This window comes from Sceloporus occidentalis, unplaced genomic scaffold, assembly GCF_023333645.1.
Source record: "Sceloporus occidentalis isolate IW3139 unplaced genomic scaffold, rSceOcc1.0.p SCAF_352, whole genome shotgun sequence".
NCBI lineage: Eukaryota > Metazoa > Chordata > Lepidosauria > Squamata > Phrynosomatidae > Sceloporus > Sceloporus occidentalis.
The window spans coordinates 442,994-455,228 of record NW_028317332.1 but is presented as its reverse complement, the minus strand read 5'-3'; the positions used below and the strand labels follow the sequence as shown (position 1 = coordinate 455,228).

General features: G+C 45.1%; 1 protein-coding gene across 1 annotated transcript; it reads right to left on the bottom strand.

The window, feature by feature from the left end:
* Window positions 1-7,754: 7,754 nt before the first annotated feature.
* On the bottom strand, window positions 7,755-9,224 carry LOC149274003 (uncharacterized). Its single transcript, XM_089505934.1, has one exon. It carries the CDS (start codon window positions 9,222-9,224, stop codon window positions 7,755-7,757), a length of 1,470 nt encoding a protein of 489 aa, XP_089362060.1.
* Window positions 9,225-12,235: the final 3,011 nt, after the last annotated feature.

The following is a 12,235-nucleotide window of genomic DNA, read 5'->3' as shown; positions in this document are numbered from 1 at the left end:
GCTCTGCCAACTTATCCTCCTTTGCTTTCACAATTTCTTCTAATCTTAAACAACAAGAGAGTAGTCCTTGCACAATGCAACCTTTTCTTTTACTCTCCGACACCTTTTTTTCAAATAATGTCTCTCCCAAAAACTTCTGCAACATCTCCCATGACTGTTTACAGTCCTGTGGGATTTCATAAGGACCACCATGTCTCTTAATATAATTCAGAAGCCATTTCTTAACATTTTTAGAATAAGTAACTTTTGCATCCTCCATGTTGCATGTCATATCAAACGAACAAATCACAGCAATATAATATAATAACAGTTATACTCACCACACTCCAGGCAGACTCTGTAAAGTTCTTCTGGCCAAGAGTCACGGCACCAATATGTTGTATATACTTCTCCTCTCTCAAACCAATACCACCAATTGATATGCGTGGAGAATAATCCGTTCTGCGTTGTGTATTAATGATAAATGTAATACCCTTGTTACCTCCTCCAAGAACTACATATAACCGTATCCCCTTTTCCAGATAATATATATGTCTAGTTCTACTAAGGTTTTCTACCTGATATTACAATAAAACAGCCAACCCAAGATTCTTACCAGAGAGAGAGCTTTAATTAGAATCTACCCAGATTAATGTTACAGCAAAGACAAAACCAGAGTTACAGTGATATACAGATGACAATCATTCATACCACTCACAAACATCCCATCTATCTAATATCTGCTGCTAAGTGTGTATGCTGTGTGGGTGATGTGCCAAAGGTGAGACTCACCAATCCAGTCTCCTTTTCTATGTGTTTCTACAATGTCTTTTTAAGGGATTTCTCTATTGATGTGTAAATGAGGTCCCTGTCCTCTGTTCCCAAGACCCCACCGTGTGATGTTATTGACTTGCTATGTTTCCCATGCCTATCTCCAGGTGATGCATTTCCTTCCCTCTCTACATAGTATGCAGGTGTGATATCTTCTTACAGCTGTCTTTCCTGTTACTTCCCCCCTAAGTGGCTTGCAGCTATCATACATACATATATACACACATAAACTTAATCAAGCACATATTAATTACAAATATACATACTTTGTATTTACCCCAACAGTGCTGGGGTAGTATTATACCCTATAAGCCTCCTTTATGAATATTGAGTGTATCGCCACCATCGGGCCGAATCTAGCACCAAAGGCCTAGCGCTTTGTGTGGGTCCTTTTGATCTCACCCAGCACCACTCTCAGAAATACTGCATGCAGTTCCACCAAGTTCTAGATATCTCAACCCAATGAGCTCAGTCCAGCTAAAGCCTCCCAAGAAGCCGAGGGAGCCAGAGGCCTAAATGCCCCCATTGCCGTTAAGCAGATTGCGGGGTCCGGATGCCAATAGAGCTCACAGCAGGTAGGATCCTTGCCGAGTTACCGGTGTAATTTACTCTGCATTTATCTCATTACAGAAAACGACAGTCCCATGACAAGGACAGCTCCTTTGAATTAGGGCCTGTCCTCGGAAATCCGGGACACATGGTCACTCTACTGCCTGCTGACTGTATACTGCCCCAACCAGCAGCTGCCCCAGTGGCAAACACACCCCAATGACTTAGTCCAGGCTTCCAGTGACCTGGTTTATCTCTTCATTGTCCTTCCTTCAATTCCCTCCCCGGGCCCTTTTGGATGTAAATATCACCTACTGGGGTAACTCCCAGGGTCACGCTCCTAAGACCTCTTCATGAGGTACGTATGATTTGGGGCCCCGCATCCGTATGGTCCGGCTCCATTATGTTCAGGTACTGAACGCAGGTTCCGCTAATCCCCTATATGCAATACATAGCATTACAGAGAAACAATAAAAGGAATCTCAAATACCATTTCACGTAAGCCGAGCCGTTGGGGCAATAAGAAATCTCTTCTGGAAATTATAAAGACCCCGTTATGTGTTTGGTAGGGGCTCAGCGATCAATGTAACTGCGGTTTAGCGAAACACTGATGAAGGCGCGGCGCTCGCCAGCTCAGGCACTGCCGGCTATGGTGTCTCTCACTCCGGAATATGAGAGATGAAGCCCCTGATAAAGTGATTTATTTATTATCTCCATCACACATCACAAAGTGGATAGCTAGATAAATGATGGATGGGTAGACAGATACATAGATACAGATGGACAGGTAGATTGAGATTGATAAGGGGGATTTTCTCTCCATCCCTGCCAGCTATGCCTGCGCGCAAACACCAGAGCTGCTGTCATGCGGATGAGCCCCAACATATAAACCCTGAATCCCTACAAATTTGATAATTTCTTTTTTATCACGCAAAATGTCCTTTTCTACCAAAAAAAAATATAACTGAATGGAACACTTGCAGGAGATAAAGAGCACTTTGGTATAATGTAGGTTTCCTAGCCTTCAATTCAACGTAAGACCACGGAGCATAGTAATTAAGTATTTTATTCCGAGCACAATGTGAGTTCCCGTGGAGTTGGGTTCTTCTCTTTCAGGACTAGACACGGTCCCTCCATGTGCTGCGATTTAAATAAAAATATTCATCCGTTTGAGAAGAAGCCTCAGACAGAAGTGATCATGACAGACAATGTTAGAAATGAAATATCCAGATCTACAACTTCACAGTTCATATTTAAGCTTTCATTTTTTTAAATATCTAAAAATGTGCAACTTTACGATCTCATGGTCGTCAGGCTTGTACCTGTATTTTTACCGTCTCCTTTGCATCCCTGTTCCCACTTTTTCTTGCGTGGCAGAGGATTCTTTACCGCCATGAAAGGTGGCGATTGATAAAGGAAAATCTTGCAGTTCCATTTGTGTCAAGAAAATGTTCCCCGCACCACTGCACCACCACCAGCCTGAACCGCTGATACAAGGCAGGATAGAACAATGCTTTTTATGTTTACGCCAAAATCTGACCCAGCCATCTGAATGTCGCAGCTGGAAAGGAGGCTCGTCAGACCGGGCAACGTTCTCCCAGTTCCCCACTGTCCAATTCCGGTGAACCCGTGGGAATTGTAGCCTCAGCTCCAAGTGGCACCTGGCGGGGTCTCCTGCTGCTATAGCCCATCTGCTTCAAGGTGCGACGTGCTGTGCGTTCAGAGATGGTGTTCTGCATAACTTGGTTGTAACGAGTGGTTATTTGAGTTACTGTGGCCTTTCTGTCATCTTGGACCAGTTCGTCCAGTCTCCTCTGACCTCTGACATCAACCAGGCATTTTCGGCCACACAGCTTCCGGTCACTGGACATTTTCTCTTTTTCGGACCATTCCCTGTAGACCCTGGAGATGGTTGTGCGGGAAAATCCCAGCAGATCAGCAGTTTCTGAAATACTCAGACCAGCCCGTCTGGCACCAACAATCATGCCACGTTCAAAGTCACTTAAATCCCCTTTTTTCCCCATTTCAACGCTCGGTTTGAACTTCAGCAGGTTGTCTTGACCGCGTCTACATCCCTAAATGATTTGCATTTGTTTCTTCAAACTTGATGATGAGAGAGATGCCAAACGAGAAGATCTTCCATCCTTGCGGCCGAAATCAGTTTATTCCGTATATACTAAAGAAAAAAAAACACACGTTTAAAACATATATAAAAACATAGAAAAGATTTCCTGTTAACGGAGCATTTTGTTGTTTGGGGTGGACTTCCCCAAGGTTCACTCTTTGGTCTCATTCTCTTCAATTATTATAAAAGATCAGAAACAGGGCAAAGAAAGTAATAGCTGGCTATTTAAAATTATGTAAGATAATTAAATAAAAAACCCGTGCAGCCTCCCTGCGGAAAGCTTGGGACAAAATAGAAGTAAAAAAGGTGGCCGGGTTTCAGCATAGAAAAGTGCCAAGTTCTGCATTTGTAGAAGAAAATCAAGCGTGATAATCAGAACTCAGAAGGCTATTTATTTGGGAGATCTACAATTTAGAAAGATCTAAAACCCCACCAAGTCATACATTTTTTTTAAAAGTAGAAAACACACTAACGGTATTTTAACTCTTTCCATGCAAGAATAGTTCGAAGACACAGCGCTAGTTTTAGGACTCAAAATATATAAATTATTTTATTTAATTTTCTTAACTTTTTTTTTTATTATTTTTTTAGAACTGGAAAGTTCCTCTGATGGTGGAAAAATATTTTTACATGTTACCAGGGGAGCCAGAGTTCTCAGGTGGGTCTATAACTGCCTCAGACCAGTCACCCCCCCCCCCCATAAGTATAAAATGTAACCGCCTCAGGCCAAGCCCCCTCCCCCCACATAAATAGAAAGTTAAAAAAATATACCTGCCCCAGCACAAGTCCCCCTCCCCGTGAACATATACCCCGCAGCTTACCGATGGATGGATGAGCCGGCTGCCAACGGAACCTTTTCGATTGAGGGCGACCCGTCTTGTCCGCACATGCGCGATGCGTAAAGGACGGTAATAGGCGCCGGAAATGACTTCCTGTCATATCCAGCTGTATCGGGAAGGAGGGGAACAAATCTGTGCCAGCGTAGGCAGAGATTTCTGCTCTTTCGCGGCCGCATTCTACAACAGCCCCGGGTCAGGCTGCCTCTCAGGAGTTTTCTCTTGCCCCGGGAAGGGGGGGTAATATTACTGATGTGTCTGGCGCTATTTCGTTCCGTGATCTGTCACGCGACCGATTAAACCTGCCCAGCAGCCGCCATCTTACTACTCCTCATTCGCTGAATAATCGAAGGTTTCTGGAGCCGTGGCCGCCATCTTGCTACCCCCTGGACTGTGCGCATTTTTTTCCCCGCTACAGCCGGATTGGTTAATGTGGAAGTAGGCGTGTAGCAAAAGGGACATGGGGCGGGGCTTGGATATGATACGAGGGAAGTAAGCAGGGGGGCGACACGCGTGGGGCGGCGGGGGTGTGCTCGGACGCGGGTGACCGACTGCCGCAATGTTAACGCCTTCGGCTCCGGGGCTTTTTGAAAACCATGTTTGCACTTAATAACCAGAGCAACTGCAGAAAAACATTGGGGGGCATTTAAATCCGTATAGAACGTAACAAAGGTTAATTAGAGAACGGTCACATTCTATCCGACAGCTCGGGGCCACACATTCAAGTGCATCTGTCGGTAACGGTATTTGAGGAGTCAGCCCATATACCCTGCACTGCTTGCGAACAGGCTGGTGTCAATGGCACTCTAGATGCGCATGTATGTCCTGACCAATCGGGTGAGAGGGTGTGGCCGTAAGGCTTTTTGTCAGAGAGGAGAGCGAGTGATTCTGCCACACTGTGCATGGAGAGTGACCCTGGGGTGGGTTTTTTTTCCCCCACCATATTTTATATATATATATATATCTATTTTTATGGTAAATTAGATGATATGATGAAAATAATCTAAAAAAGCTCTTCTTACCCTGGGAAAAAAAAAATATGTTTAAACAGTCATTGTCAGAAAGTGAACAAAAAAAAACAAAACAGACCGGCCCTTAAAGGGTTTGCTTTGTGGACCCCAATATATATACGATGCAAAACTTACCCTGCACCCACATTGGTGTCCTCTCAGAGTCTGAGGTCTCCTCTCGGTCAGGGCTTTCAGTCTGGCTCAGATGCACCGTTTGTTTATTCTATACCCTTTATTATTATATATTGTTTTATATAGTGCCAACAACTTCCATAGCGCTGTACAACGGGTGGACAGGACACAAGTAGTATGTAACATAACAGCATGACTTACAGAGACAACAGGTGAGGAGGGCCCGGCCCACAGGCGCTTACAATCTAGAGGGATTTAGGGTTGTTAGGGATGTTGCAGCCACACTAGTAAAAGTATTGCAGGAGGGAGTAGGAAAGGTGAGCTAAAGGAATATGGGAGGAAAGGGGTTAATATACTATGTTGTAAGCGTCCTTAAAGAAGTGGGTCTTGAGGGATAGACTGACAGAATACACATATACACAATTTAGGTAACGGGGGTGCTGTAGGATGTAAAGGGTATTTTTTTTAAATTTCTTACAGAGCTAGATATAGGATTTTAAAACTTTATGTTTTTTTAATTCTATTACATTTATTTTACTTTTTTGTAGAGAGTAACACTTAATGTACTTAGATCCACTCTGGGATCTTTCATGACCCCAGGGATCTCTGTTAGCACAGGACTGCAGCATGCATTGTACCATGCGATCAGTCGGTGTGCAGCAACAATTATGGCATCTGATAATTCCCCAGGTACGTATCCTTAAATTCCCCAAGTCTGATTCAGTTTGTGTGCAGTGTTTAATAATGGAGCACGAGCCTCTGTTATGGAATAACCGGCTAATGGACAGATTTCTACCGGGCAGAATATTTTAATTCGGGGTATAAGGATGCAGTAGTTGCGATATAAACGGTCTTTCTCTGACACATCCGATGCCTGATGCGACTGGTCATTCAAGGGGGCTCTTATGGATCGTCAGAATCCAGTAAGTTCTAGGAATTGTTGGACTGTTTGAGGAAGAAAAGAAAAAATCCATTTCATTAAATCATCAATTTTAACCACTAGCCACAGATTCATTTCTTTGGAAAATCATCGGTGGGATCTTTTCGAGATTCAGTGACATCTGACAGAAGTCTTCCGCATTCCTTCACCTAATCCAAAGTATCAGCGCCTTCCTTTGTTTCTTTAAGATTATTTAATATATTTATTTTGAGTAAATTTAACCTAAACTAGTTTATTCTAGCTGTCCCTTTGTGAGTGTTTTTGATACACAAGTTAACATGGAAGCGTTAACTTGGAGTTTGTCAAACGATTTTCCTTAAAGGACAAAATACTGAGTGTTCATAACCCTCCACCACAGGGACGTGCCGTTACCCGTGTTAGAAGACTCGATTCTCATCAATAAAATACCCTTCGTTATATCCCTCAATCCATTGCTGTAGCTTTGTTAGACCCTGAATCCCTGCAAATTTATGCACCCCCAAATTTAAAAAATAATATATATATATATATATATAATTATAAAACACTTGCAGGAGATAAAGAGCACCTTGATGTAGTTTACCTTATCTTCAATTCAACGAATGAACACGGAGCGTATGAATTGTAGTAATTAGGACTTTTATTCCGACCACAATGCGAGCTCCGGTGGAATTGGGTTCTTCCCTTTCAGGACAGAGAACAGATTACTTCATAACAGAGTAAATGTTACCCTCGTTTCTGCGTTAGCTTCTCCATGGTACAAAACTATTAATTAAGATCTGACCATGTGCTGCGATTCATATAAAATAAGAATTCATCCGTGTGAGAAGAAGCCTCATAACCAGAAGTGATCATCACAGACTGAATATCATTTATTCACCGGACAGCAACGTTAAGGTTAGAAATGAAATATCCAGATCTACGACTTGACAGTTCATTTTTGTAAAGGTTTAATTTTTAAAATATCTAAAAATGTGCAACTTTACGATCTCAGGGTCATCAGGCTTGAGCTGCACCGGCATTTTTACCGTCTACGGCAGTCCTTTGCAGCCCTGTTCCCACTTTTTTTTTGCGTGGCAGAGGATTCTTTACCGCCATGAATGGTGGTTAATTAAACCGCCTCATAGGATATACGAATCTAAAGCAGGAGACCCGTTTGCTATGAATACCATATTTACATTCTCCACTTTATATTATATAGGGATATTTCAGAAAAGGAGCAGACGAGAATTCAAAGAACATCGTTTATACCCCACTAATGCTTTTTCTTTAGCGAGAACGATCGCACTCTTCACTCATTCAGAACACTATAGTTTTTTCCCGGTGATGCGAGTTCCTGTATCTAACAAAAAAGGATTTGTAGCAAAGCACAATCACGCCTTTATGTCGGGAGTTGGCTCATTCCGTTTGCCTTTCTTCCTGCAGACTTTCTCGTGTCTTTTCTGGTACTTGCTCATGGTAAAAGATTTGCCGCATTTGGAACACGCGAACGGCTTCTCTCCCGTGTGGGTTCTCAGGTGCTCGTACACCCCTGCCTTGGTGCTGAAACATTTCCCGCATTCCGAACAGGCGAACGGCTTCTCGCCCGTGTGCAGTTTCTTGTGAGCGACGAGGTTTCCTTTGGTAGAGAAGCATTTCCCACATTCAGAACACGGGAACGGCCTCTCGCCCGTGTGCGACTGCTCGTGCAGCTTGAGATGCGGCTTTCTATAGAAACACTTCCCGCATATCAAACAGGCAAACGCCCTGTCGCCGATGTGATATTTCTCATGGACGGTGACATCTGACCGCGTGGTGAAACATTTCCCGCAGTAAGAACACGCGAAGGGCTTCTCTCCCGTGTGAATTCGCTCGTGCATACTCAGGTGTGACTTGGACTTAAAGCATTTCCCGCACTGGGAACAGCCGAACGGTTTCTCCCCCGTGTGAGTTCTCATGTGTTTATTGACCTCCGAGTTTCTGCTAAAACATTTGCCGCATTCCGGACACGCATACGGCTTCTCCCCGGTGTGACGCTGCGCATGCTGCTTGAGATCCGATTTTGAATAGAAGGACTTTGAGCACTCGGAACACGCGAACGGCCTCACTCCCGTGTGACACTGCTCGTGCTTGGTAAGTTTTTGCTTCGTGACGAAACATTTCCCGCATTGAGCGCAGGCAAAGGGCTTCACTCCCGTATGGAGCCTCAGATGTAAGTTAAGGTTCATCTTTCGCCGGAAGCCTTTCCCGCACTCGGAGCACTCGAAAGGTTTCTCCCCGGTGTGAAAGCGCTCGTGTTCTCTGAGCTCACACCTGTTGATGAAACACTTATCGCACTCCGAGCACGCAAACGGTCTCTCTCTTATGTGGATTTTCTGGTGTGCGTTCCGAAGCGCCAGCGAGGGGAAGCGTTTCCCGCAATGGAAGCATTCGTGCGGCAGCTCTCCCGTGTGGATTTTCTCGTGCGTGTTCCGATGGGTCATGGAGGTGAAGCGTTTCCCGCACTCTGAGCACTCGTACGGTTTCTCTCCGGTGTGGATTCTCTCGTGAGCGTTACGGTTTCCCAGCGTGAAGAAGCGCTTCCCGCACACGGAACACTCGAACGGTTTCACTCCCGTGTGGAGTTTCTCGTGCGTGTTACGATTGCCCAGGGTGGTGAAACGTTTCCCGCATTCGGAACATTCAAACGGTTTCTCCTCCGTGTGGAGTTTCTCATGTCTATCGCGATAGCCGATTGTGGTGAAACGTTTCCCGCATTTGGAACATTCATATGGTTTCTGCCCATTGTGGACGTCTCTTTTTTGTGTAAAACCTTTCCCGTTTTCGGAGGACGGAGCGGTTTCCTCCGCCGGTTGATCGCCCATCCCTGTAAGGGAGCAAGACTGGATTCCAAACACTCAAATGGAACCTCTGAATATATATTAACGGTTCTATTTTGTTCACTTAACACTGTATCCACCGGAAATTTGGGTAAACTTGATTACGAGAGGCATCACATTTAATCCAAAACGGCTCTCTGCGTATCGTTTCCGAATTTTCTTGCTTGTGATTTGCATTTATTTCTTCAAACTTGATGACGAGAGAGATGCCAAACGAGAAGATCTTCCATCCTTGCGGCCGGAATCGGTTTATTCCGTATTTACTATTTAAAAAAAAAAAAAAAAAAAAAATTTTCATGTTTAAATATATATTATATATATTTAAAAATATAGAAGAGATTTTCTGTTAATGGTGCATCTTGTAGTTTTGGGTGGACTTTTGGGAGGGTCACTCCACGATCAGGAACAGGGCAAAGAACACAATAAATGGCTATTTAAAAGATGAAACAAAGCTATGCAAGATAATTAAATCAAAAGCCTGCGTCGCCTCCCTCCGGAAAGCTCGGGACAAAATAGAAGACCGGGAAGTAAAAAGGTGGCCGGGTTTCAACATAGAAAAATGCCAAGTTCTGCATTTGTAGAAGAAAATCAAGCGTGATAATCAGAACTCGAATGGCTATTTGGGAGATCTATAATTGAGAAGGATCCGTGTTGATTTAAAGGGTTGTGCATCCTCAGCTCTTATTAAGGCACTGAGGCTGGTGACTTAGTACGTCCGCCTCCATTTTATCCGGGGTAGGGGGAAAAAGCGGTGGGCATTTAACCCCTGGTAGGTTTGTCCACTGACCTTTTAATAATACATCGCACCTTGTATGTTTGCAAGAATCCCATATAGAGACACTGAGGCATTGCAGTGACATCAGCGAGAGAGCATTACAGATCCCAGATAGGGAGAGTACATTCTACACCTAGGATTAAGTGCCTCATCACGAAACGTGAGGCAGTTGGCATGTTTGGGCCACGACTTAGGAGCATTACTTCTTACTATCTAATGCTTGAAAGATGAAGCTTATATTTATGGGGAGCACCCCGGAAATCTTAAATATGACTCCCGATTCATTGCTGGACAGCCCTCTCCCTGTTCTTCCCGTTATACCGACTAGATTGTAAGCCCGCAAGAGCAGGGCCCTCTTCTCCTTTGCACCAGTTTGTCACTGTATGTGTTTATAAATTGTTCCAATGAATGTAACAGCGCTGCGGAATCGGCCGGCGCTTTATAAATAAAATGTAATGCGATACCCCGGAATATGACTCTTAAAAAAATGCATGTTGAAGTACTTTGTTTAGGAGAAGCTGCAGTACAGCATCCCCTGCAACCCAAAGTGCAGACACCGGGACTGGAAGCGGCAAATAGAGAAGGGCTTGGATAACTGAGTTTTACACAACGCAACTACAGCTCTTCGTCTCTTCATCTCAACCATTACTCTAACCTCTCTCCCCCGTCTATCACCAGCTGCCTGTACTTCAGGAGTCAGTATACAACCTTGACTCTCGCCTACAGCGCCCCGACCGCAGTTTGTTTTACGTACAAACCAAGTGCTGTCTGAGCCGGTCCTGATCAAACCCACCAACAATACAACGAAGCTGGAGGTGGTCACTCGCCGGGTGCTCCCCATCGCTCAGAGATAAAGCCCAATCTCCTGCCCCCATCCACTGGCCAGGATTTCAGAGCCTCGCGAGGGCAGCACAGGTGGGGTAACCAGCATCTGAGCTGATACCTGCGAGGTGTCCCGAGTCTCTACCCCACGGGTCATACCAACTCTGATCAAACCTGCCGAGCGCCGCTGATTAAATATTCAATTGCTCTCTGGTCCCCAAATCCCTGAGCGTCCCACCACCCCTGCTGCCCCTTCTCTCCTCCCCATCCTCAGCAGGCCTTGCAAACAAGTACAACAGGCCATGGCAACAGCTAAAGCCACAAGGGGAAAGGGTAACTTTACCAGTAGCGGCTGGGGAGGGGGGTAATATTAATGATATTGCAGGGATAAAATCCAATCCTGGAAATAAAAGCAGCCCCATATCATAAAGTTATATTTCATGGTTCAAGGAAATCCATTCATTGTAAAGCACATCTAAAGACAAGAATATAATAATAATAAGAGAGAGAGAGAGAGTGTGAGAGAGAGTGTGAGAGAGAGAGAGAGTGAGAGAGAGAGAGAGTGAGAGAGAGAGTGAGTGAGAGAGAGAGTGAGTGAGAGAGAGAGTGAGTGAGAGAGAGAGTGAGTGAGAGAGAGAGAGATAAACAGAGTATCAAACTCCTGCAAACACAAAGCCTGCCAGCCACCGACGTGGCAACGTCCAGTTACCAACAGAGTCAGTCAGCTTCAGGCGCGGCAAAGGCCGGTTATATCCAGTTTAGGTCTACAAAGTATCAACAGTGTCAGCCGGAGACTGCAGCCCCTATGATGCTCAGCCAGCCAAAGAGCTTCCATGATAACGGATAGTCATGGCTCGAACCCTGTGAGTATTCATACGCTCCCCCCCCACCATCATTCTCCCCCACGAATAATATTACAATATATAAACTGCCTCAGCCCCCCCCACCATTCCCCTCTACATAAATACAAAATATATAACTGCCTCAAGCCAGGCCCCCTCATAAATAGAACACTATAATATATACCTGCCCCAGCACAAGCCCCCCTGCCCGTAAACATATAGCCCGCAGCTTACCGATGGATGGATGAGCCGACGGAACCTTTTCGATGGAGGACGACCCGTCTTGTCCACACACAATGCGCGAAGCGTACAGGACGGTAAAACAGGCGCCGGAAATGACTTCCGGTCATATCCGGCTGCATCGGGGAGGAGGGGAACAAATCTGTGCTAACGTAAACACCAGGCAGAGATTTCCGCTCTCTCGCGGCCGCGTTCCACAGCAGATCCGGCGGCCAGCCAGGAGTTTTCTCTTGCCCCGGTAGCCCGCCCCGAGAAGGGGATTAATATTACTGATATCGGTAGGTGGGGTGTCACTATCACTGATGAGTCTGGCGCTA